The sequence below is a fragment of the Xiphophorus maculatus genome, chromosome 18 (assembly GCF_002775205.1).
Source record: "Xiphophorus maculatus strain JP 163 A chromosome 18, X_maculatus-5.0-male, whole genome shotgun sequence".
Lineage (NCBI taxonomy): Eukaryota > Metazoa > Chordata > Actinopteri > Cyprinodontiformes > Poeciliidae > Xiphophorus > Xiphophorus maculatus.
The window spans coordinates 23,921,703-23,949,256 of NC_036460.1; the positions used below are offsets into that span (position 1 = coordinate 23,921,703).

The 27,554-nt window shown below is 43.5% G+C and overlaps 1 protein-coding gene across 1 annotated transcript; it reads left to right on the forward strand.

Annotated features, from left to right (window-relative positions):
- sh2b2 (SH2B adaptor protein 2) lies at nucleotides 1-27,000 on the forward strand. Its single transcript, XM_005808001.2, has 9 exons — nucleotides 1-271; nucleotides 12,972-13,905; nucleotides 18,578-18,679; nucleotides 18,870-18,961; nucleotides 19,311-19,411; nucleotides 19,505-19,666; nucleotides 20,507-20,709; nucleotides 21,775-21,949; nucleotides 23,911-27,000. The coding sequence occupies exons 2-9, from the start codon at nucleotides 13,003-13,005 to the stop codon at nucleotides 24,243-24,245; spliced, it is 2,073 nt and encodes a 690-aa protein (XP_005808058.1). The 5' UTR covers nucleotides 1-271; nucleotides 12,972-13,002; the 3' UTR covers nucleotides 24,246-27,000.
- Nucleotides 27,001-27,554: the final 554 nt, after the last annotated feature.

A 27,554-nucleotide genomic window follows, 5' to 3' on the forward strand; every position in this document is an offset into this window, starting at 1 on the left:
GTGTTGTTTTAGCTCCTGCTGGTTTTCTGGCTCTGTGGAGCAATAGAGCCCGGTGTTGAGCAGCAGCTGCAGCTCAGTGCGCCGCGCAGAGATGGAGGACGAGCTGGCCGCCGCTCAGCTCCTGTAAACCGGACAGGAGAGCGTCGGACGAGCCGGTGGGGAGAGGAGGGGCGGGGATGGGGGCAGACTAACCATGACTGATACCACCGACTGAACATCCTCACTGGAAAACACCGGGATCGCCTCGGAGATCCTATGAAAGCGTGTTGAGGTGAGTGCTGCTGCTGCTGCTGCTGCTGCTGCTGCTGCGTTTGGACCTGGTTTTATTCATCCTCACACCTTCTTTATCTCCCGACGAGAGAACCGCGCTCTGCTTTCTGAAGGACAACAATAATAACAATGCTGATGGTAAAAATGCAGGATTCGCGAATAATCTGCTTGTTTGTTGCACCCGCTTCGTCCAGCGTCCGCGCTAGGAAACCTGCGGGAAGATTCGGGTTCGGATGGCAGGGAAGCGAGTGCGATGGGCCGGAGCAGAGCAGAGGGGTGAGGACCGATGGGGGGAGAGTGCGCATCGGGCTCTGCATGGCATTAAACAGCGAGAGGGAGAGGAAGAGGAGGGGGTCATGGTGTAAAAAGAGAAACAGGGGCTTCTCCGATAATCCACTTAGGAGGCTTAATTGAAGGAGCACGGTGTGGTCCGGTCCGGTCCGGCCTGGTGGGATGTTCTGTGCAGCAGAGCCCCGCTCCGGATGATCCGCAGTCATTTGTTCGGGCTCCCATTCATCCGGACCGGGAGCTGTCAGCCATTCAGCAGGAGGCTGCCGCCGACTCCCATTCATGAAGCCAAGCAGCGCGCAGGCTGCACACCGACCCACTGTGGGCTTTAAATAGGCCCGCAGCGGCCCTGTTTCAGGCCTGCTATTGACTTTCTCTCGTGTGTCAGCAGACAGACAGTTAATATGAAGCCCTAATGTGTCTGATTCTCTCCATGACCGAGGAGGCCCCTGCTGGCTGGGAGGCGTTTACAGCCCGGTCAGCTGGAGGGATCCGGTTCCGTGGTCTGAAGCGTTTGCGTCGTTGCTCTCTGGAAATCGGGGCGTGTGGGATCTGGAGCGGGATTCAAGTGAAACTTGTCCAGTTTCAACCCGAGGCTCCGTGTAAGAGCGCTGTCACCACGGGGGAACCATCACTCGGGTTGACTTATTTTAATGTGAGGTTGGTTATTCTAATCTGAAAATACTAGTTTTCTAGTTGTCCTGAAGATACCTGCTGACCTTTGCCCCCCTGGATCCCACAGAGAGCGATGTTCACCTAAAGACTGATCCCGAATTTTACAATCAATACCTGGATAACACCGATCCATCCTGACATGTGTTTATAGCCTTGTGTTTTTATATCTTTAGAAGCATCTTTTTGCACATTCAAAAAAAAAAAAAAAAAAACACACACAAACATTAATAATACTTTTAAACGGCTCATCCTGTCATCCTTCGCTCAGAACCACGAGGTTAAAAACCCAAAAGAACTCAAATGAAAGACATCCAAGCTTTTGTGTTTCACAAAATCTTTGGTTAGTTTACAGCGCGTCCTTCCATTTCATTGTTAAAAATGATACCGTTCTGTGTTTTTACATTTTATTTATAATCCAAGACATTATTCACTTAGAACCCCTATTATAGGAGCAGCTGCTCTTTGCTTGTTAACCAGCAGCCAGGTGTTATGCTAACATGTAGCCTTGTGGTTTTGACAATAAGCAATGGAGGAAATCTATTTGTTTAAGAACGTGTTTGGATATTTGTTGCTCTAAATTCACTAAAAACACGACAAGAAAAATCACTTGATTTTGCTTTGATTTGACACGTAACCACAGCAACGACTCCTAACAGACCTGATGAGACGCCACGGCTATGATCAAATAAGAAGCTTCAAAACTACTGGATGAAACCAAATTTACTCCTCCTTGAATTATCTCATCACACGTTATTAGATACTGACGTATACTGCTAACACAAGCGTAATGTTCGAATACATTTTTGTTTTGCAAACACATAAAATTTCAGCTATTTCAAAGTTTCCTTTGGACTTCATCTGCTTTTCACCCGTTTTCTGTCCAACATCAGACCACAGCGACATATTTTGTAGCTTGTTGTTTAATTAATGAAGCAAACCAACAAGTAGAGGATACAAGACATAATTTCATACCAGCTGCACCTGTTGTTTCAAGTTCATCTTCTTTTACTTCGTATCTGTAAACAGATCTAGCTAGCTTCTGTTTATTTGTCCTTTAACTTAAGCATTTTAATCATCTGTGGCAATAAATGACCTCAGAAATGGCTCAAATTTGAATTGTAATGCATTTAAAATTAACACTATTTTCTGAAGTTTTTACTTCTACTTATTGTTCTGATGTCTGTTTGAACCAGATAACAAAATATGGGAAATGCAATTCTGATCCCTGACGGACATCCTTTAATGGAGTCATGTAAACGTCTGCTTTACAGTAGAGAGGAGGATTTTATTAAAGAAAAACATATCAAATTAGCATAAAAAAAGAAGAAACTGGAACAGAAGTAAAAAATAACACTGGAAGTAAAGCGACACAAATGAAATATGAGTCTTAAACTGAATCTTCATGAAAGTGACTTCTAGAGTGAAGGGGCTGAACTTGTGAAGGTTTAGTTCGTAGCGTGTTTTTTTGGAGACAGATCATTTTGATCACTTTACCTCACAGTCCCAGTTTTGACATACAGACAAAAATGTGAAGGTAGATGCGTCCCCACACGAAACCTTTTGCAGTTTAGCTATGGAAATTGTGTCACTGGACTTTCAGTATCAATCCTGGGTCAATCTGTTCCTACTTTAAGAAGGTCTTGTGCCATTTGAGGTGCGTAAAAGAGTGGAAAAATGAGCGAAAATGTCCACAACGCAGATACGAGTTGGTCCTGTGAGAGATCGCTAAATTTCACACTCCAAAGAGACCCGGAACCTGACGGATCCATCATCCCTCAGTTCAGGGACGTCAAACTAATTTTCGGTTTGGGCCAAATCAAGATCATGAATGCTCTTAAAGGGCCGGTTGTGCCAGAATGTATTAATGAAACCAGTTCACAAACTGATAAAATATCAACATTTAAAACTAAATAATACTTTTGAACATCTTTTCAGTCCTTCAAGGATTTTGTGATGCTTTTTGTGATTTCTTTTATTTATTTTTTTTGCAGTAAAAATCAAAGTGTTGGTGGTACTAATTTGCGATATTTGTGCTTATTTATCTTGGTACGTGTGACTTTTTATTACTCACTGTGTAGATCACGGACTATAATCCGACATCAATTAAGGCTGAGGGAGCTGATTAGTACAAGTAAGAAAGTTTTTGAGAGAAATCTGCAATAAACTCCCAATTACATATTAATGCAAAAAAAAGAGCAGAGATTTGTTGATTTTGCGTGAATTTCCACGACAACCTGGCAGGAAACGGATAAAAACTGCATTGATTTGATTGACAACATAATATTTAAACACAACTAGTGTTTAGTCTAGCATCCAGAGGGCCACATAAAGAGGTATGGCGGGCTGGATTTGGCCCACGGGCCTTGAGTTTGACACATGTGCCTCAGTAGATTATCCACTGTATGCCATGTTATTGAAACCTCCATGTTGCTGCTAAAATCTGTCAAATTGTTTCTGCTTTGTCATTTTTCCCCATGTTCACAGTTGCACCTTTGTAGCAGGCCGCTTGTAACAAACGCACAAAGATCCAGTTACTGATTGGTTGCAGATGCAAAACCAGTTCATCCCTGAGCGATTCACGTGGGAAGGGTAAAGCATATGCACTTAAAACAAACAAACAAAAATAAGTTGAAATCCTCTAAAAAGCCTCAAGAAACATGGATGGACTCTACTTAAAAATATCACAAGTGAAACATTTTGTCAACAAAAAATGTTAAAATGCTGGATAAACCAAGACAAGAGGGGATGTCACACAAAGCGACTGAACCGACTTCCTGTTGCTGTTTTCTACATTAGCCAAATTGAATCCCGGTTAGTGAAGTATAAAGGGGGTTCTGGAGCGTTTCTCTGCTTCCGCCCGGCTCTGCGAGAGGCCCGTGGTCATCTGTGAAATCAGTTAGACCTGGTGGGTGAGAGACAGGAAATACAAGTCAGCGGTGCAATGTGCATCTCCCACGCAGTCCGTCCTTTATCGCCGGCTGCCATATGGATGCCTGAGCTCACTCCACGCTTACATCGTCAAACCTCGCCAGAGAAAGGGAGAGAGAGGGAGACGACGGTCTGGCTGGAGAGGCTAATTAATGTGTTTAATATGTGTGTGGTGAGGCTCTGCTCTCCACGTTATTGGAAGAGGACGGAAATCCCTCTCTGCCCCCATCGCAGGTGAACCGGAAAAGCACTTAGGTAATTTGGTGCAGGGAAAATCTGCCTGTCCTCATCATGTCTGGATTCTTATCTGCGGCCTGCAGTAACATACTGTAAACACGCCCATGGTCTCCTGCACAGAGACAGTGGCTGCATGCAGCGGGGTGTATCAGTGTCTGGATCGGGGCTGGATCCCATTCATGATGTGCGTCTGTGTGCCAGAGGGAGGGGGAAAAAAAACGAAAAAGAAAAATCCCCCGTTTGTCTGCGTGTGTTTCTGACGGTGCGACTCTCCCGCGCGACGTTCAGGCTCATTGCGGAGAGACGAGGTTATCGGCGATCAGGTTAAAGGTCACCGAGCGACCGCTTTGAAGGCAGCAGATCTAAAACTTTATCTCAGCTGACCCCCATTTCTGCTTTTCCTCTTGCTGCCACGTTTAACCCCTCCTGTACCGTCTCTTCATGACTCCTGTCTTTGATCACCCACTCATGGGGATTGCTGTCGTTGCCACGTTGAGATGAAGGACTGACCAATGCTTTGTGAAATGTCCAAAATTTGAGATAATGTTCTAAAACCTGACTTGTCTGTTGTGATTCTTGCTCTGTATGATGGTATGATTTGTTCCCTAATGACGTCTGAGATTAAATTGCACATACATTGTTTATTAAAGAAGACCTCCGAATGTAGTTGCACTGAATTTTCTTTTGGGGTTTCCGAATAAAGAATGAATATCGAACCACAGTTCCCACAATTCTTATCTTTAAAACATGTTGGAAACCACGGGCTGTTGTCACAATCATTCACTACTCTGTGTTGTCCTATAACTTAAAATCAAATGTAAAAAAAAAAGTAAGTTGTCGTTGCAATATGGCGGTGAAACCAGGCAGTTTTCCATTCTGTCATCGATTTAATTAACGTTGCCGCCAATGACGTCTGAAAAACAAGACTAAATTTATTTTTCTTATAGACTTTTTAGAAGCAAGTCTGTTAGAATAATCAGGATAAGAAAGTGTGCATCTTTTCTACTACATAGCTACTCTATGAAGGTTTCATATCAGATCCTCTTATGCAATGAAATTGTTTACCTCCAGGGAGCCAGGTTTGAAAAAAATATGGGGATGCACGATATATCAGCACCAAATATATATGATTCATAATATATATAATATCACCTAAAAGTTTCCTTTGCCCAACCACACCACATTTCATGCATCCTTTACAACTATTATCTTTCATTGTTAAACATTGTCGTCTCTCTTATCTTATTAGATCTGTTGAACAATATACTTTTGATGCAAATGAGCGTCAAAAGTATGACTTGATCGTAGATCATAGAGATAAAACTGGAGATTTATGTGGTGGTTTGTAGCAGGTCGATACAGTTAGGTTGGCTATTTTACGGACTCTTACTGGGCAGGTGGGTTTATTCCCACCTGCCCGGGTGTCGTCTTGCTAGTGTGATGACAAACGTGACGTCATGCTTGACGAGATGTTTGTCTCTCCCTCAGTCAACGGGCTGTTTTGTGGGACACCATTAGCTCCGCTGTAGCCGATAAACTGGAAACCGATAAACTACCGTACCGAACCGCACCGCCCCGTGGAAACGAGGCAGTAATGTCGTTAGCAAAGCTTGTCAGTAGTTTGGTCTTCTAAGGCTCCTTTAAAACTTCCAACCAAAATGCCCATTGGTCTTTTGTTCTCCATTGTCTAAATCTACTTTTAACAGATTTGTTTTATTACAGCGATTAACAGCATGTCACAAGGTGGCGCGTGCCTAGTTATTTACACCTGTGCTAGGCTTTTAGTTAACGCGACTATTACGGTGTTGGAGATGTTGTACGTCGCTGTGCTGCACTGCGCGTGCTCCGAGGTCGCGTGTCGTGCTGTGACGCGGGCTAATCTTGGAAGACGCGGCTAGGCTCGAACTCCCCGCGGCGAGAGCGCAACGTCACCAATCACCCTCATCAGCTGATCACAGAGGGAGTTCTGCAGGCACGAGGCGGCATGGACGACATAGGCGACTCTGTGACTGCACGCGCGCACTGTTCACCTCTGCAAAGGTGCCGAGCTTCAGCAACACACACCTGCACGCATCTCCGCGTGACGGAGGCCGAGTTGTCTTCAGTGTTCCCGCAGGAGCCTGCAGCGTTGTCGTTTCTCTCGTAGCCTCGCATAGGGAACGGTGGTTGTACGATGTGTTTTGCGGGCTTCAGCTGATCGCTGTCCCTGCGCGGCGATGTCTCTCTCCTCTCCTCCCCACTCAGTTTCCCGTTGCAGACACGACTCCCGACTATCTGACAGAGATATCTGCCCCACTCCCCTGGGTGAAAAACGAGGAGGAAGAGGCTCGGCAGTGGTAGATTGTTACAACAGATAGGCGATTTATGCAGGAAGACGGGAGGGTTTCTGAGGCCTGAAGGTTGGACCGCGTACACCTTCAGCCTCCCCATGACTCGCCTTCAGTTTGCCCTTTTCTCACCCCCTCTTTGGTTCTGGTCCAGTGGAGCTGAAAAACTCTGAAGGGATTCGTGTTGATGTGGGGAATCTCCGCTGCCTCTCGTCCTGGAGTGTGTCTGCTTTTCTTTACGCTCCCCTCGTCTCCTACACCTTCACAAACTCACTGATTGTTTTAGCAGCTGGGTTTAAACATCGTCCCTCGTCTTTACACGTGGAACCCGCCCCCCCACCTTACTCTCATTTCTAAACATATTAATATCACTGGGAGTGGGCAATATACCAGCATTAAATTGTGCAGCGTCACAATTTGTTGCCAATCTGCCAAAACAGCGTTACCGTCTGCAGAGCTCGTTCTACGCATTGATGCTCTATGTTTTAATTGTTCTCTTTTAACAGGGATGAGATGGCTGCTTGTTTTAATTATTTCTTGTGTAAAAATTTGTTATAGTCATTACTTAAAACCAGCCTCTTGGACATATTACCACAGATGTAAACAGAAGGAAGTGAAAGTTCACTGAGGATATTTAAAAAATAAAAGACCACAATTTTTGAGTTCACACCTGCACAAGCATGACCAACCTTTGTTTTTGTCCTTGCTACGTAAAGAATGAAACGACAAGAGTAATCCTCGTGCTAACCTGGAGGCGTTTGTTCCAGAACCTCCATCTACTCAGCCTGGTAAAAAAAACAAACCTATTTTCTACGCTACGCTTCGTGCAGACTGAGGGTCTGGACCCTCGGCTATTGAGACTCGATTGCTAGTTGGAGGCCTGGACTGAACTCTGTTGAGGTTTGAAATGAATGGAACTGATTTTACCCGACTGCTAACGTTTGGATGTGACGTACATAACACACCAGCTCAATGAAGCTTACCAGAAATTGCGTTGTAAACACAACATACTTCCACCAGAGCTGTGGGTCTCTGCAGCTCCTCCAATGATGGCTCTATCAGATCTATTTCACCGAATGCTTAAAAGATGACCAAACGTTCTGGATGTTTTGTCCAACCACATTTCTTCCTCAGAGGCGACGGTTCCCCGCTATCCTCCCATTTTTTAATAATCTCAGATCTCAACCCAATTTGTAGTAATTTCTGCCATTTCTTCAGATTTTGCTTCTGCTTCATGCATTAATGATTTGGCCCTTCTTACACAGCAAACATCTTTTACAGAAATGCAGGATTCATCCTCAGACATGGTTGTTTAGAGTATTGAGAAGCTGCTTACTGCATCAGTTGGTGTTAAATAACTTGTTGCCTGCTGAAAAATAACAGCCCATGCAGAAACAATCCAATAGGAGGCTCACATCTACAGCTCTGCAAAAAGTTAAGAGCCCACTGCACTGAACCCCACTGAAAACCTCCTGGTTCTTCCACCAAATACTGATTTCTGAACTCTCCCCGAGTTAAAACACTGGTATTGTTGTTTCTAAATGAACATGAACTTGTTTTCTTTGCATTATTTGAGGTCTGAAAGCGCCGCATCTTTTTCGTCGTTTTGACCATTTCTCATTTTCTGCAAATAAATATTAAACTTTTGCTTGGAGTTTCAGAGACATGTTGTTAGTAGTTCATAAAATAATGATAAAAAAAAAAAAACTAAGTTCATTTTACTCAAACATAGACCTATAAAAAGTAAAATCAGAGAAAATGATCATTTTTAAGTTGTCTCTTAATTTTTTGTGTATATACTTCGTTAAATTCAGATTACGACTTTTTGTTTTTCTTTGGACAGGATGCCTGTGTGAATTACTGTACAAACTACCTCTGAAGGAAACTGGACTTTATTTAGGGGTGTCTAAGTACTGAGTACAACAAAAGGCACAATTTTCTCCCATTTTTGTTCTGAAAACCCATCTATAATTTTACCTTTGTGCACAGTTGTGCATTATTGTGTGTTGGTCTATTACCCAAAATCCTAATAAAACACTTCTTGTGGCAGTGGACCCAGAAGCCACCTCTCTCTCCACCTCCATCCCTCCTGCTCCTCTTCCTCCTGCCTTCTTTGTCATCATTTTCCCTCCAGATGCCAGTTTGCCTCCTCAGTAGTCTGCTGAGCCCCAGAAAACCATAATGCTGTCCACTTCCTCCAGAGCCTTACAGCTTTAGTTTCATGCTGACTCAATGACTGTGCGTGTGTTGTGGGTGTGTGGGCGTGTGTGTGTGTGAGAGAGAGAGAGAGAGAGAGAGACAGTGGACGGTTCAATATCCTTGAACGAGGAAGGGCAGGAGTTTCAGAAGCACCTCGTCGTGTGCTGGGTTTTTCTGCTGAATGGGTGGAAAGTTGGCCGAGTGCAGGTTTTTAAATAGCTGAATGGGTATTGACCTGCTCCCCAGCATCAGCAGCACACACACACACACACACACACACACACACACACACACGCACACGCACACGCACACACACACACACCAACATTCACTCTCACCAGCTGGGGAGGGGGGTGATTATTACTGCATGATGATTAGCAGTTTGGCTCACAAAGCTTGTGTGGCCTGAAGGTATGAATACATGGAGCATTTAATGAATGAGTTCATCAATTCTTGAATGAGAAGAAAACAATCTTCCTCTGTTTAGGTGTTAATCCCAAAATGAAAACCATTTTGTTCTCTTCCGTCCCTCCCTCTGTGTGTGTGTGTGTGTGTGTGTGTGAAACCTATTGGGATGGGATTGTGTAACCTGATGACTGATAATGTAACTGCTTCTATTTCTGGACCTTGTGTCGTGATTCAAGCTTCAGGGCGCAAAATAAGAGGAAACGTGTGAGCGGCTCACTCATGTGGCTTCACCGCTCAGCCAGCCGGAGCAAGCGGCCTTTGAAATCACGTCGCAGCGGCTAAATCTGATTCACTCAAACAATCTACGGAAAACCGAGTTTCCACGCGTGTCAGAAAAGTCTTGAGGGGAAAACTAAGTAGACTCCAAGATTCAGATTTGTCTGTCAAGTTGCTGTATTTTTAGGCAAACAGTACAGAGAATAAGGGATTAGTAATTGCACATTTGGCACATAAACAATATCTATCATATTGTTGTGTAAGAATTCTGACCCACTTCTTACATCGATGCTCTAGTAATCACTAAGTTTTTTTATTAGGGCTGCATAATATGTCATTATTGAAATATCGGCGTGTGTAAAATTAATAAGGGAAGCTTGGGAAGCAGAAACTGAGGGCTGATGTATTTCGAGGGTTGTGAAAACACATTCTGCATGTCAAGAAGACATTCAGCCAGTCTCACACAAAAAAGCTGTAACCCGACTTATAATGTTGTTGAGTCGTCTGTCTCATAACAAAGATGTCATTTGCCAGAGTTGTAAATACCTATGGCACATAAGGCGATTTTTTTTTGTTATTCAGAAGTATAAAAATCAGTATATTAAATGTAAAATTCACCTTAGAAGCCTCAAGTAAAGTGGACTCCTTCCTATTTGCTGGTCAGCTTTTATGCATCCACATATTTGCCGCCTGTTTTGTAGAGCGTAGGAACTATTTCAAAAAAATAAAACTCAACTTGGAAAGCTGAAACACTGAGACACAACGCTACCTGACGCTGGCGTTTCCAAAGCAACCAAACCAGGATTGCGATTTGTTTTCCTCGACACTGATTGGCTGAAGTGGAGACGAGGAAGACTGTGAATCCCAGCGTCTTTGGAAATGCTGGTGCACTGTGTGTAATAACGCATGTTAAGATTAGCTGTGTGAACCATTAAAATAGGCAGTTAAAATCATTTTTAGAGAGGATCTCAAGTGTTTCTGGATTTCAGTGTTTAGTGGGTGGCCAACCCTGTGAAAACTGGGGGTCCACTCTGTTGAAGCTGTCATCAATACTCAAATATGTTTGTCATTTGTTTGCAAACCTTATCCTAAAGTCATAATCCTACAGCAATAATAAAGCTGTGATGAAGATGAAGTGAAGAAGAGAAGCCACTAAGTCGATCTGAGAAAACATTTCCTTTGTCATTCTGTCATCTCACTAATTTCCTGTCCTTTAAAGCATCTGAAACTTTGGCTCCAGGTCTCAGCGTCCAGCTACTTTTGAGCTTAGAAATGGATCCTCAAAGAGCTGGAAGCGCTCTCGTTTGCTTTCTCCTCCTCCGATCCGGACTGTTGTTTTTATCCCATCTTGTAATCTCGGGGAGAAAAGAAAACAAAAACAAAAGAGAGACTGGTGTTGTCATTATAAAGACATTATGTTTAATCTATTAAAACCCTCAATCAGCCCTGGAACTCCCGCAGAAGCATCATGAGGAGAAGTCCCTGGAAAGATGCGTTTGTTTTCAGAGTTCAAACAGCTCAGATAATCTGATCTCTCTGTCCGGCCGCCCCGCCGCGCGTTTCCCCCTTCCTGTCCGCTCACGCCACATCTCCCTCTTATCCATGTGATTCAGGGGGAATAATCAAAACCAACATGCGTCGGATCGTTTGGCACCGTAGGACGACGCTGCGTTAGGCGCTGATGTGCAGCTGTAGAGAGAGGGGGAAGATGGAGGATGGGTTGTGTGCGGATGTCTGAGTGGATGCTGCCGCTGACACGGCGTCACTGTGGCTTTGTGTTAGATTCCCAGTGTAGCGAAAAGTTTAGTCCACGATGTGATGCGATTTGGCAGAGCTGCAGCCCGGAAGGAGAAGAAGCTGATTCACGCGAACCAGCATGTTAGGGAAGAAACAGTGGATGTCAGCAACTTTTGTCTAGAAGTTTTAAAAAAATAAAATAAAAACAAGCACTGGAGAGGACACAATGATGCAAGTGATAAACTGGAACTGATGGATGTTTTTGGATCAGAACCCTCTGAATCTCTGTGGTTTCACTGAGTCTCCTGTTGGACTGATGGGAAACCTGACGAGGGCGTGTTCAACACATTATTATTCCCCTTCCAAGATGGCCAGATTTTAATAACAATGTTTTTGCTTTTTTTTTTTCTTCTCAGCATGAATTGGAAACATAAAAATGTCTTTAAAAATCGTCTGTGATCTACTTGAATCTAAATATCTTTTAACCGTGTTGTTTGTTTTGTTCTAAAATAAAATCCTAAAGGTCAGAACCGTCGAAACTTTACTAGGACAGTAACGTCCTTCAGAGGCATCAGTAAATAAAAGCCAACTAAAATAAAAGTGAAGTGTAAACTTTTCTATTTTACGAGACAGATTACAGAACTTTTTAAACTTGAAAATAGAAGTGTGCCACACGGTAAGGCATTCATTTTCTAAGATATATTCAAAATAAATTACAGTGATGTACAGATAGCTATTCGCTCAGACCTTTTGTGCTTCATCTTTATATCATCTAGTCATTTACTGTTTTTATTCATTTTTAAAGAAGCCTTTCTCTGTTCGTTTTTTTATTCTTTATATCAGGGTTCAACATTTCCTAACTCAACATGTTCTATGAAAGATGAAATTGGATTCCTTAAAGTGATAAAACAGGGAAGCGTCTCTGTATTAGCTTCTGGTTATCTGTTAGCGTTTAACTTTGTGTTAAAAAAGCTGTAGTACCTGTTGAAAATACAGTTTTCTCTCTAGACGCTTCCTCTACATGTTTAAAATCCTCGGTAATTCTGGCGTTTGCTAAATTAGAGTTCTCAACCCTCAGTAACAACTTCCACACCAAGTGATGTCAGCATGACCTGTTAAGAGCACATGTTGTCTGAGTGGATGAGAGATTTCCTGCTTGCAAGCCTACCCATCAGAGGCAGCCAAGCACAAAAAGCATTTTCAGTGCATTTCTTATATTAATAAGATCTAACAGAGCATTAAATACAGATTTTTGGTAATATGGAGGTTCTGGGTTTGAATCCTGGGTTCTTTTGTGTGGAGTTAGCATCTTCACTGGGCGCCTTCTGGTTCGGGCATCTTCTCACTGTCCAAACAAAAAAAAAAAGAAAACCCATCAAATAAACCAAGCAATTTTGAATTGTATTTTTCTGTATTTCTTATGAATATCATCTTGGTGATACATGCAAGCTGGCCCACAGTCTGCTCCATTCACACGTCTGCTTCTTCCTTTTGACACCATCTCACACGCAGGCTGTTCCCCAGCTGTTTTATGTGATCCAAGGCCAGCGTTTTCTCTTTCTTTCTCTTTCTTTTTTCTGTTTAATCCACACTGACAGACAGTCTCTCCCTCTTCTTCCTCCCCAGCCTCTCCTCGGTGGGTTGGCATGGCCCAGTGATGAACGGAGCGGTGCTGCCCGGTAGCCCGGAGCTTTCCTCCTCGTGTCCACTGCCCGACTGGAGAGAGTTCTGCGAGCTCCATGCCAGAGCCTCGGCCGCCGACTTCGCCGACAAGTTCCAGCGCTTCTTGTCGGAGAACCCGTGCTACGACTCGCCCGGCGCCGATGCCAGCTTCTCGCAGCACTTCGCCAACCACTTTCTTGAGTGCTTCTCTGCGGCGCTGACCCAGGCCAAGGAGAAACGGGCGTCCTCTCCGGGGGAGGACGGCTGCAACGCGGCGACCAAGTACAGCATCGTTCCTTTCCTGGGAATCCAGGGTTGCCCGCTGACCTACGGCCACGACCTCTACCAGCAGCGCAAAGACACTGGGGCTTCAAGTGAGTCTCTGGACAGCATGGACAGTGGAGGAGGAGGGATGGACGGGGGAGGCGGTGGCGGCAGCACCTCCTCCAGGGGTTCGCAGAACCACAAGATGTCCGTTCTGGGACAGTCGCGCAGCTCAGAGGACGTGTCTGTCAGCCACCCAAAGGCTCGCTTCAAGAAAGGCTTCTCCCTGAGGAACATGAGTCTGTGTGTCGTGGACGGGGTGAAGGAGATGTGGCACAGACGGGCCTCCCCGGAGCCCGACGCCCCCTCGGGAGCCAGGAGGGCCAACGGGGCGGGAGGCGAGGCGGGAGGGAGCGAGAAGTGGTCCCAGAAGCTCAGGCTTCCCCGGAGTTCCCAGGGCCACAAGGCCGAGCTGCTGGAGATCCAGAGGGAGGGGGCGCTGAGGTACATGGTGGCCGACGACACGAACTGTGTGGGCGCCGCGCAGTGGCAGAAGTGCCGCCTGCTGCTCAGGAAGACCAAGCGGGAGGACGGTGGGGAGAAGTTCCTGCTGGAGTTCTACGTTCCTCCAAAGGTATGCTGATGTCGTGGGCACATTTTTCTAGTCAGTTTCTTGGTTCAGGTATATCATCTCAAAAAAAGGCGAGAACAATAAACCAGGAAAAGCAACTGCAAACACTTAACCAACTTCAACAAGCTCATGCCAGAGAGGAAAAATGATCGATTTTTAGTAGCTAAAGCGATGATGGTGAGTGACAGTCTGAACCAAGCAAAATTTTTAATAAAAAGAAGGAAGTATGAACATGATTATTTACACTTTTGTTCCCATGGTTCTGTTTTGTCTGTAAAGAGAGCATTTTAATGGGGGAATGTCCTAAAGTAAAGTAAAAAATTATGGCAACTGAATCATTATATCATGAGGTGCTACGCATAGCTAAAGCAACACCTACAACACCAGTGAAACATGTAAGAAAATAGCATGAAGCAACTGCAAAAGGTTTACAGAAATAAGAGAGACAATATAGTTGAGTTGAGGTGCATGTTTATATTTTCTGTCTCACCTACTTTGAAAACTTCTGGCCTAAAGCATTTTATGGAAAACTTTTAATTTATTTATTTGGGTTTTATTTCGCTCAGAAGTCCTAAGAGACGAAGCGGCAGCAGCCAGTACAGTCTCTCCTTACTGGTATCTCCTTCATTGACCTTGACAAACACTAAAATCCATTTCAGATGATAAATCCACTGTAATCCACGAATCTTCTCCTCCTGGATCACTTCCTCCTTTTACATCACACAAGTTGATCCGTTGAGATCACGGTCCGCGTGCGCTTTCCCTGCGTGTTCTGCGATTACAGAACAGAAAGAGAGTGGCTTGCAACTTGTGGCGTCGCCCTGCTGGCGAGGTGTAAAAGGTTGAATTTACATCCATTTACATTTATTCAGTGCATAAGATAAAACCTAAGTTGTTGTGCTTAATCCGTAGCATGTTCCTATCTTCAGCAGATTCTCAGATTAGACTCACTCTTGGTGATCAGGTTTTGCCTCTGCTCTGTTCACCAACATCTTCTGCAGCCCCTCTTCCCTTTGCAATGTATCATAGCGCATAAAACACACACATAGATTATGTAACATAGATTATGTCACCAAATGATGATCTGACTGTGAGGGAAAACCAAGATTCCATCATTTTCTTATTCTAGATGTGTTTTTTTTTACACATTTTGTTTTACGGGGATGCCATACAGACAGCTTTAATATCATCAAATACCATTTATCTCTGTTTTGTGCATTTTTACTATCTTCAGGTTTAAGTGCACTGCAAAAACGCAAAATTTTACCAAGTTAGCTTCGACTTATTTGAAGTGTGCTAACTTAGAAGTAACTTTTTATCAAGATATAGGATCTTTTTAAGTCAATATTCCTTAATATTGATGAAAAAGCAGTAGTTATATATGAAATAATCTGCCAGTGGAACAAGACATTTTATCTTATAATATAGGAAATATGTCTTGTTTCACGGGCAGATTATTTGACATATAACTAGTGATTTTTTTCACCAATATTAAGCAGTTATTGACTTAAATCAAACTAATATATCTTGCTGAAAAGTTACTTCTAGGTTAGTTTTGTCTTATTTCAAGTGTACCAAGATATTTAGACTAGAAGCTTGACCAAAAATACTTGGTAGGATTTGTGTTTTTGCAGTGTAGAAGAGCAAAAAAAAAAAAAATCAATGATGACAGTAAGCGGGAGCTGCAGCCCTTCCTGAATGCCAGATTAAAATTCAGCTATGCGATCCGGCGCTGCAGCGCGGGTCACAGCCACACGCTCCTGAGCATGCGTGCACCTTTCGCATTTGGCTGCATGGGATTTCCACATCGTTGCCCCGTGACCTTTAGTAGGCCAGGAGGCTGTGCGGCTGAGTGCGTGTAAATCTGCTGCTGTCCTTCGATCGTGGCTGGTGGGGACGTGGAAGCGGCTGCTTGGGGCAGCAGAGCGGTGAGGACAGGTGGGAAAAGGAGGGAGGCTGCAGAGACATCCAGAGGCGGCCTCATTGATTTTTATAAGGCAAGAGGATCTCAGAGTTTCTTTTTCATGTTCACATTGATTGCTTCCCCATCTTGGGCGAGCCAGGTGCCGGGACAAGCAGGAAAAAGGAACCAAAAATAGTTTAGAGGGTGACCTCACGCTCTGCCCAGCCAGCGAGAACCGCAAGAGGAACAAATAAAGAGGAATAATTTAGCTTCATGGTGTTAATCTGCTGCCTGGACGGCAGGTTCATTACTAAACACATACTGCACGTCTTTCATCACCACCGTCCCATTCACGTGTTACAAATCACAACAGCGGTCGCTCCGAAGTGCTGGAGAGATAAACTGACTCATGAAAGTCTCACTCGCGCCGAGTCCCCGGTTCCTGCCAGGGGTCATCAATCTGCCGGCTCCTCTGCAACGCAGCGCCGACGGTCTGTGTCATGACGCCGCACACTCTTACTCCGCTTCACAGCACACGTAGGAACACGACAGACAGAGACGGGTAGGGAATCGAACTGCTAATGACGCTGGCTGATTAGATTGCTGAATCCAGGAATATTAACGGAAAGTTAGGTGGAAGGAAAAACTGTTGGAAAGTTGGATAAATGCAGTCTTGAGGGCAAAGTCATTCAAGAGTAGCACATTTTTACAGGAATATAGTAAATTATTATAATAAAACAAATCCATCTTAAATATCTTCTAAAGTTTGAGATCATGTTTTGTAAGAGTTCTTAAAATTAAAACTTAAAGTTACCTAAATGTATTATTTGCATGCCACTCCACACGTTTTCATTCGTGGCGTCTTGATGTTTTTGGCACGATTGTTTCTTCTCTTATTGGACCAACTCCCACATAGATGAATAAAAAGTCATAAAATAAACTAGTATTGTGTCAGAACATCATAATTTATCCCTGAAGAATTTAGAAAAACATAAAAAACAAAACAAATTGTGACACCTCCATTACCAAACCTGTTGCAACTGTAAAAATCCCAGTAAAATCATCAGTTTTCTTCACGTGCGTTTCATAACTCAGGAAATAACTACGACAGCTGCTCCTACTTACATGCAGTCAGAATAGCGATTAAAACATGAATGAAAAACACTTCATGCCCTCGGTTAAGTATGGTGGAGGATGCGTAACCCTGTGGGAAACCTCTGGAACCTTATAGAACTGCCTGATATCACAAACTGAGCAGAAACAAACCCCTGCATTTATCTTGCATTATTCCATGCAGTAACACATTAAAAACGGGTTGAGACCTATTTGCTCATCTTTACCTCGGCCCATAAGAACCAGTGACACTTTTAAGGAGACGGTTCCCTCAGAGGCTGGTCTCACCCCAAACAGGGTAGTTTAATACAGGAAGTGAATGGTTTAATACAGGAAGTGATTTTTATTTATTTATTTTTTTTGACATTTGGTCCAGGAAATAAAAAAGGGAATTGTGGGTGTGGATGGCAGCCAGCTGCACAGGCAGATTGAGATGAGTGCAGCGTTACTCCAGACAGATCAGCTGATAAGCCGCTGCCAGACGATCGCTCAGCCTCCTCCTTGCTCCGTCTCCCCCTCCCAACACACACACGTAAATAAATGCGCACAAAATACACGCCATTTGCTGCCCTGAACATGCTCACGGACTCTGATTGAAGATTACCATGTGGCTCTGCAGAGGGCCTGCCGGGACCTGCCCTCCCCGTGTCGTCGCCCTGGTAAACTTGTCCTGTTGAATGTTTTATTTGTCAGCCTGCAGGAGAGATTGCTGGGATGAAGTGTGGGAAACCAGAAACGGAGGGAAAACGGACTGACTTGGCCCAGAGCAGAGTTTTTGCTCTTCCTTCTTCCTATCATTGGTTTAATTATATTTGCAGATGTGGCGCTCTAACTACCGGGTCCACGCTTTTACAGTCGACTTGTTTGAAAGGGAAGCTTTTGTTTTTAAGAGAATTAAAACTGTAACTATGGGATCAAAGTTGTTTCTTTATATTTAGCTTCCAGGGATTCAGACTTTCTTTTCTTTGGTGTTTGGCTGCTGGTTCACTCATTTCTTGACTGTTTTCAGAGAAGCGTTTGTGTTTTCCTTCAACACCGAAGAGCTGGGAATTTCTTTTTTAAATTAATTTCCAGAAACTTTTGTTAGTGCCATTCGTCCATCAATCTATTTGTGCATCCATCCATCCATTAGGGACATTTATTGTGTCTTTTATAATTTATTGTGATAAATTTCTTATCAAGATAAGAATTTTGATTGATTGTCACAATAACTTCCAGTTGATGGAGTTTAACCTGACCGTATTGTTGGTTTAGTTTAGTTTGCTGTGTGCAGTTCAGTGATACAAAACACACTTCGTCATGTGATTTGAGTCCTAAAGAGACGTATCGCATATGTGAATGTTGTAATATCTGCTTGTGGGATTTAAAAAAAATGGATTAACTAGTTAATATCGCCACTTTTTATTGTTATCACAATCGTAAAACTTTAAGTCCACAACCTCTACTGTCTGCCCGTCCATCCAAATCAACACTAGAGTAAACTGGAAACGGGTCCGACTTTTATTTGACTTCTTTCAGGCGAATCTAATTTTAGAGATTCTAAATCAGCAGCAAATTATTTAAAAAAAAAAAAATCTAGACTATCTTCATCTTGTTGTTAATTAGGCACGCAGAACAACGTGTGAGCTTTAACGAGTCCGTTTGTCTGTTGGGTTTTAGTGTTCAAAGCCTAAAGTGAGCATCCCTCTCTCAGCGATCGTGGAGGTGAGGACCACCATGCCGCTGGAGATGCCCGACAAGGACAACACTTTTGTTCTGAAGGTACGCTCTGCCCAAGCTCCACGCTTACGCCAACCGAGTCGCTTAAAATGCCCCCAAAATGGGGAGAAACGCGGCAGCACAGAGGTGACTTTAAGCTGGAGAACAGGTCACTTGCAAAACAGGCAGAGCTGCGATATGATGCAGTGAACGGAGCTCAGTGTGTGACTGATGTTTTTGGCTGCTTTCACAGGTGGAGAATGGGGGGGAGTACATCCTGGAAACCATCGACTCTCTGCAGAAAAACTCCTGGGTTGCTGATATCCAGGACTGCATAGACCCCGGGTAAACTGGCAGATAAATATTTGTTGTTGACTGAAGACGGAGGGAGGAAGTGAGAGGAGGGGAGGGGAGCGGAGAGGGGAAAGGGAAACACACGCAGTCATTAATCATCCAATTACTGGACTTTTTGACAGGCTGTTTGAGCAACAAACATGGACAGGTTTGTGCCGCTCAGTTTTTTTGGATTAGTTGGACGTTTGTCGGCATAGGTCCTTATGTAAACAGAAAGATTATTTGTTTTGGCGTTTGCAGGAAGTGGTGGCGCGCAGGACCCTGATAGGATACGGCTAATGTTTGTTTGCTCCTGTGTATACGCTCTTGCGGTTGCTCTGACCTGCCTCCTTGTGTATAGAGACAGCGGCGATGACATCGAGCTGGCGTCATGTCCTCACGGTCAGGCCTCCAAAGACTGCTCCATGGTGGCCTCTTGCAGCTGCGAGCTGCTTTCCGAGGGTGAGCCGAGACTTCACTCTACGCTGCACTTTGAACAGTGTTTACATGCTTTGATGCTGGAAAAAAGGTCCTGATTTATATATACTTTTTTAGGTGTGTATCGTGCTCCAGAGAGGTCCTGTCCCACAGCATCAGATCATTACAGCGCCCCCTCAGTTCGATGCAGGGAGCCTCCCTTCACTCAGCACCCTTCACACATGCCTTTAGAGCGCTTCCTGCAGTCCGCAGAGGCCCAGAGCTCCAACGCTTCTGCAGGTAGCAGAACGCCGCTTTGCTTTTTCTCTCAGAAATATGGCCGACACTTGAAAATCTGTGACATTTCAACTGCAAACTTTATGTATTTTACTGGGATCTTATGTGACTGAGTAGGTTGGTTATTCCACTTGATTCTCATCTCCAGCTGTTTGGGCTTTCTCCCATTGAAATGGATTCCTGTGGTGAATTTGATATATACCAGGGCAGTCAGCGAACAGATGAAGACGTGAATGATTGATGTTGATTTTCCGTGCTGTTTTAGTATTGTAGTCTGCCTGTAGATTTAGCAATGGCAGCTGAGGAAGTGAAAGAAGTCGTTCAGTCCGTCCAAATATCGAAATAACATTAACCATCTTGTTCAGCTCAGTACTTCTGAGCTGAAACAGAAGAGAAGAACTGTCTCTCCTCCACAGTAAGAATCTGTTCGTTTACAGCGCAAACGATTTCTGGTAAACTTTATAACGTTAGCCGGACGTTATCAATTGGGTAAAATTTAAAACCTAAACTGAGTTCTTGCCTCCAGGAAGCAATCATTTTGTTAAGGTTCCAGTTATGTCATACTCTTTCCATTTTTCAGTCAATGGATTAAACAGTTGTTTGTCAAAGATTGTTACAATGTTTTATAGTCTAACTTTGCCTAAAATATCTCTCCAAAGTTTGGCGAGCCGCCCTTTGGACACACCTGAACTAACATCTGTTCACCTATTACGTAGCTAAACCTATAAAATACAATTAATTTGTCAATGTGACATGACGAAAACATAACGTTTTAAGTGTTGGAACGCTTTTTCAAGAAACCATACAAAAAAAAAGAAACAACTAACTTGTGACATTGTTCAGGTGGTGGCGAAGGAACAAAGGAGCCAGAGGGCGATGCCAGTTTGGCAGGTTACCCATGGTTTCACGGTACTCTGTCTCGTGTTCGAGCGGCTCAGCTGGTGCTTGCAGGCGGGACCAGGAGCCACGGGCTCTTCGTGATTCGTCAGAGCGAGACGCGGCCGGGCGAGTACGTCCTCACCTTCAACTTCCAGGGCAAAGCCAAGGTGAGACCTTGTGAGGACAGGAGCACCTTAAAATGGTGGATTCTGTCATCTCTTTCAGGGTGTCTGTGCATTCTTAAAAAGTTGTATATTCATTAATCTAAATTAAGGCCTTAAAACAATTGAGTAAAGAAAATGTACGATGGCCTTATGTATTAACACGACAAGTTTTCTCTTACAGGGGTTTTGTATCAGACAAAAGTTTGAGTCGCAGTGAGGCGTCGTCACTCACTGCTTCCTGTGTCTGGAGGCAGTTAAAGCCGTCAGTAACAACTAGCCAGCTAGCTTGCTTTCTTGTATGTATCATGGGAAAGTATACATATATTTGCATTCATCTTCGCTACTGGATCAATTCTGTTGCCGAACCATATGAGGTTGCAAACATTATGTGAAAAAAAAGCTCAACCCTACGAGGCTAAAGTTTGTCGAGAGCGATATGACGGGTCAGAAGTATAAAGCCGCTGCCAAGAGTCACAAAAAGACAACAGAAATTTCACTATTTTGGTCCCCTGAAAAAAAAAATATGTGCATTTCTCTTGTACATTTGTGTTGGGATGTAGGTCTTAAATTTCATTCATAATGTTCTTAAAAAGTCTTACATTTCAGTTGGTGAAACCTGAAAGCCTGTCCTGAAACTAGCAAAACCCTAATAATGTATTGTTTAATTAGGATAATTGACGTTAGGCATCCAGAATAACAGATTTAACCCAATACTTTTAGCCTCTGCAGCTGACAGCCAGCTAAGTTGTCATTTCCTAGGAAAGTCTCTGTAACATCAGAGCTCTTTGCTCTCTTATGTAACGTGATCCCAGGCCATCACATCCTGCCAGTCGGCTGTGCTGAGGAAGTGTCAGCTGCCATCATTTCCCCTGGTGTCAGCCTCGGGATGCTGTCACTCTTCTCCCGCAACAAGACGCTTCTTAACATAGTGTCCTATGTCCGGGTTTCTGTGCATCAGCTGGCCCATTTTCTTTCCTTTTTCTTTTTTTTTGGACTGATTTTAAAATCTTTTCTTTACCTTGGCAACGTTCTCTGTTCATTCTCTCTCTCTCTCTCTGCTCCCTGCAGCATTTACGTTTGTCCGTTAATGAGAACGGCCAGTGCCACGTCCACCACTTGTGGTTCCACACTGTGACGGACATGCTGAGACACTTCCACGCCCACCCGATTCCCCTGGAGTCCGGCGGATCGGCCGACATCACGTTACGCTCGTATGTGCAGGTTCAGCGAAGCTCCGCTGCAGGTATGTCGACACGCAGACTTGAGCAGGCCACATATAACACATAGAGGGTCTTACAAAAGTCATCTTGTGTAGTCACAACCACATACTGAGGGAAATAATTGATTGCTTCCCACTTTTTGTACAAAATATAACCTAAATGGGGTATTTAGTAGTATTGTAGCTCCCTTAAAACAACAAAATAACTCCTTTTTAACTCTATGTGTTTAGTTTAATGTCTGTACATTACACAGCTGTTAGGAAAAGGGCTCAGAGATTTACTGTAGAAAATTTGTGAATAAAAAGGATAGGGATAAAGTTAGCTGATCGGAAAAGGAGAACATTAAATAAAGCAAGGGCGATGTTTGTGGTCCTACTTAAAAATAATAAAAGTATCGTGTTGTTAGAGGGGATGGGGGAATTATGTAAAATCAGCTTTGAGCTTTACGTAATGTCGTAATGTTATTCCCTCATCAAAAACATAGCTGGAGTGTTGCTTTGATTCTTTCATGCATGTTTGAGAAATCCTCCAACCCAGCCATTCAGGAGTGCTTTAAAGATCTCACTCTGCTCCTCCAGACTAGTGGCAGCGGCACTTAGCAAACACCTGGCACAATATATGACCTTCTACTCAGCCTCCTATGAATGATCGTAAAAGGCATATTGAGAAGCATTGTTGTGATGCTGAAGGCATCTCAGAAAGGACAGGATCTTCTTAAAGAGACAGAGAGACAATTTCCAGGCGTCACATTGTGAAGTTCAATTTCTTTTCTAGTCATGTTGTATATATGTAGCATTTTCATATCAAATGAAGGTAACAAAGTTACTTGATTGTGCTACAAAATGACACCATGAACTTGGAAAATGCACAATAGCTCCCCGTTTAAAAAAGACAAATACTTTTATAAGATTTTATTTTGTTGGTGAAAATTCCTTTAAAAAAAAAAAAAGTGCCCATATGCATCAACCATCTGGGCCAAACTAGCCAGACTCTCGACAACCCCGGTAAATATCAAAACATATTTTTTAGAATGACCCAGTCAAAGTCCCGACCTGATTTCAAACGCTTGAAAATGGATGTTTATAGACTCTATACATTCAATAGGACTGAGTTGTTAGTGATTTTTGCACAGAAGAATTAATAAAAACTTTCACCTCTAGATTTGCAAAGCTGCTGGAGATGAACCTAAAAGACTTGGAACAAATTGAGTTCTAAAAATAATCTAGAGATTCATGTTTCTCTTTTTATTATTCTAAAAACATGTATAGTTTCTCCTACACTCCATTTTTACTCTCTGCTTTGCATTGTAATTGCATAAAATCCGAGTAAAGCACATTGAAGGCTGTTCTTGTAGAGCTTTTGCATATTATCATGACTGTCGGTCGTCCTGAATAGCCACTGACTGTTTGGACCTTAATGTGATTTCAAATGACGTATATCAGCTAAAATCTCTTTAACCACCTAAATGCAATTCAGGAGGAACTTGCAGGTGGCTGCTCGTGTTGATGGATGGCAGATTTTGACCTTCCCTCATCCTACCACCCTCCTTGGATAAATGCTCCCCCTCCCCTCTGTGCAGCAGAGTAAGGGGAGGGGAATTATACAGCTGAAGTTTTGCATGCAGGCCTGGACTCTGACTAGACCCCGACGGTCACAAAGAGGCCCTCTGTTTTTCCAAACGCGGGTCCTACACACACTCATCCACTCGCTCGCATGCAAATAAAGCGAGGGTTTCATTCGAGGTGTAAAAGGCCGTATTGATGCGCTGCTCAGGCATGTCTTTGGCCTCAGTGTTGTTGGTGTTCTTGCCCACTAAGAGAAGGGATAATAAAGGAGGCACACACTGCCTGTGTTTACATGCCGATTCATGAAGGAGCCTTTTACTCCCGACTTTCCAGGAGGACCAGCGAACAGCGACCAGAGTTGTTGTTTCGTTTCTACATACGTGTCCACTTTTTAAAACACTTTCTTTGTTCTGCCACAGATGCGACCGTGCCTCCGGTTTTCACTCCTCCTCGGGATGCGTCCTGCAGAACGGATCCCGTCCAGCCGGCCCTTCACCCGCCCGGAACTGCCGCTCCTGTGGGGCCTTCGTCCGACGGGCCCCTGTCCTCCAGCACCTCGTCCTCGCCCACTGCCCTACCATCCCTCTCCCGGAGCGACCCCGGAACGGGGCTGGGCGGCGGCGGCGGCCTGCAGAGCCGGAGCAACAGCTCCGAGCGCCTGTTGGAGGCGTCGAGCGGTGCGTCCGAGGATTACCACGACGCCGACGGGACCCGCAGGGCCCGCGCCGTGGAGAACCAGTACTCCTTCTACTAAGCAACCATCCTAAAAAAAAAACTAACAAAAAAAACGTTTGGCTTGTTTACGTCCTGAAAACACAAGGTGTCAAGGACAACTCCGCACATTTAAAGAAACAACAATAACAACACAACCCTGATCCAAATCACTCCTCATTTCCTCGGCTTATTTTTGTTCCAGGGAAATTTCCTGGGAAGCAAATGATGCCAAACGGCCTGTTCATGCTAACAAATTCCTCTTTTGGCTTGATATCAAGGACGTGGGTAACGGACACAGAACAAGAGGTTAAGATGCACAAAAAAAAATAAATAAATAGAAAAACTTGATAGTGTGGATGATTGCAGGCAGATGGAGTCATATGGTTTCGATTCACTTCCTCTGTCCGTTTTCTGCTCGGCCTTACCCACAGTTCCTCAGGAGCGGAACCGGTGTCGCCGCCCTGCCAGAGGACTGAGAGTCTGAAATGACCCTGCAGAAACCCCCCGCCTCTCTCGCTCAGTTCCTCGGAGCATCCTGTTAATGTTTGTAAAGCTGCTTTGAATCTGTCCCGGATATCCTCGCTGTCCCCCGAGGATTTTCTCTTCAGAGTCCGGCTCCGGGTCTTTACACTAACACTGGGACAGCTAGCACATGTGTTTGTGTTAGCTGAGAGGTATTTTTCCTAAACCTGAACAGCCTGAGGGGCCTCGGTGCCTGACAGTTAGTCTGAACTCAGAACAGACTGAAGCAGGAGGAGTCGATTAACATCCCCTAAAAATGTGAGTTTAATCTCTGGTTAAAATCTACAATGCAAACGTATTCATAGCCCTGGATCTTTTCCACATTCGGTCAGAGGGATTTTATGTGTTAGATCAAAACAAAGTAAAGTAAGTTGTGAGATGAAAGGAAAATGATACATCTTTGTTTTAATTTTTACAAATGAAAATTTTAAAAATGTGTTTTACATTCAAAGTCTGCCCCCCTTTTACTCTGATAAACCTAAGAAAAAGTCCACTGTAGCCAACCGCCCTCAGTCCACCTGCATAAAACTTAATCTCATTTTAAGTCCAGCTGTTCTGCTGAGGCTTCGCAGAACAGCTGGAGTACGTTACTGAACAAGAAGACCAAGAAACACATAGAACTTGGAACTTTAAATCAAGATTAGGCTATAAAACAATATTCCAAGTTTTCTACTGCACCACGATCCATGTAGTAGAAAGAGACAACGAAATTAAACTTTTTGCCCAACATTATACATGATGATGCTGAACACATCATCCCCATGAGGAAACACAGTGGTAGCTGTGTCATGCTGTGGGACTTCTTTCCTTCAGCGGGGGCAGGGAAGTTGGTCAAAGATGATGTGTGTAGATAAATACAAGGCATTCGTGAATTTCACTCTGCTTTACAATCATGCACAACTCGGTGTTGATCTGTCACGTAAAACCCCAATTAAAATAGACTAAAGTTTGTATTTTAGAGTGACAAGTTGTGGGAAAAGTTAGAGGGATATGGCTATTTTTGCAAGACCGGATGTTAAAAATGCCATCTGTAAAGGTTTCTGAAAGTTTCAGTGAGGTCACTACATCCAGACACAAGGTCAGGTGTTTGTTTTGCTAAAAGGTTTGAGATAGTTTCTATGAACCGGACAGGACGGCTCCCGTGTTAGCGGGTTGTTACTCTGAATGTGTGGCAGTGTATTAGAGTCCAGATATTTTTAATGGTGTGTGTGTGTGCTGCAGTGGTGTTTCTGAAACATGCTTTTCCGGGTTCCTCCGTCCTGGTGGCGGTTCCGTATTCACACTCATCACCATCAGTGGTAACCCATAGTTTAGATTCTCTGTTAACATAAGATTACTTTGAAATAACACCTTGAGGAATAAACAAAACCCAGCTTTATTTGGGGGAACTTGCAACATGTTTTTTTTCTTTTCTTTTTGGGTGTGTGTGTGTGTGGGCCTGTAGGGGTGTGTGTGTGTGCGTGTGTGTGTGTGCGTGTGCGTGTGTGTGTGTGAAAGGCAGCGTTGGGGACTGTTGTGTGTGCTCTGCAGGTAAGCTTGTGGGTATTGACTAGGACAAAGTGGTCAAGGTGGCCATGCTTGAATAGAAAGATGGGGTTTTGCTGTACGAACTGAGGTTTTATGCAAATTATTTCAAGAAAAAAAACTGATTTACGTTCAAAGTATGTAACATTCAGTTTGAAAAACAACCTAATTTGGGTTATTTTGCGAATCCAGTATGAACGATAAAATTAACAAAGTTTATTGCGTCAGACGGGCAGTAGCGATGGGCCAGAAACAAACACTTTTTTTTTGTTCAGTTTGCCAAAAAGATTATAAATGGCAAAAGTTTCATGTGAAAACTGTTCTCTTAAAGAAAGAAAACCCCAAAACGCTACTTTTATTGGAAACACACAGTTAAACGTGTCTTATCGAGTATGGCCACCGAGCCTGGAATGTGATTTCAGCGAACAGGTGAATGGAGCAGCTCATGTGCCAATAAGAATCCTATTTTTTGAAAGCCAGTTATTCCTTCACCCATGTAAATGACATGTTTCCTATCGAGTCTTATTTATGTACAACCGGTTCTTCTTTATGAAACAGTGGAGAGAGAGAAAACGCCCCGACCCGTCCCACATATCAGCGACCGCTCTTCTTTCTGCTCTACGTAACTCTCCCACAGCTGAACTTTCTGTTGTCTGACTGAGTTTTGAAGAGTCTGTGCAATTTTGTACAAAGTGATGTAATTGACATACTACTTTATATTTCTGTGAATAAAACGTGACTCTATCGGACGTGTTGTGCGGTTATTCAGACGCGAACGTTTCACAGCAGTGTGCTTCAGTGTTTAAAATTAGAGAAAATGCCCGAGTGTCCAGGTTATGCCATTGGCTCACATTTTGTATATTTGCTCTTAAGAACAAAGTGATGGGTTAATCAGAGTGGATTTGTTCAGATGTCTTCATGTCCTTCCACTCAGTTCAAATTCTTCTGTTTTTTTTTTTTTTTTTTTTTTAGATGGATGTTATTTCCATATATTCAGATGCCCCCTGGAGGGCAGATTTAAAAACATAAATGCATTGTTTTTAGAGAGGGAATTGCAAATCAGCATCTGTTGAGTGGAAAGTTTGAATACTTGATTTTAAAGGTTTTGTCTAGTTCAAAAACCTGTGTACAGGTCATGTTAGAGTTTATTCATATTCATTTCTTTTAAAGTCATACTCCTAACCAACGGTATGGTTAAATTTGCAAAAAAATAGTATCCACTTTTTTATTCTACAATATTCATGAAATTAGTTTCTAAAAACATGTTTTCTTTCAGTCAACGTATTCATTCTCCTGCACAGCT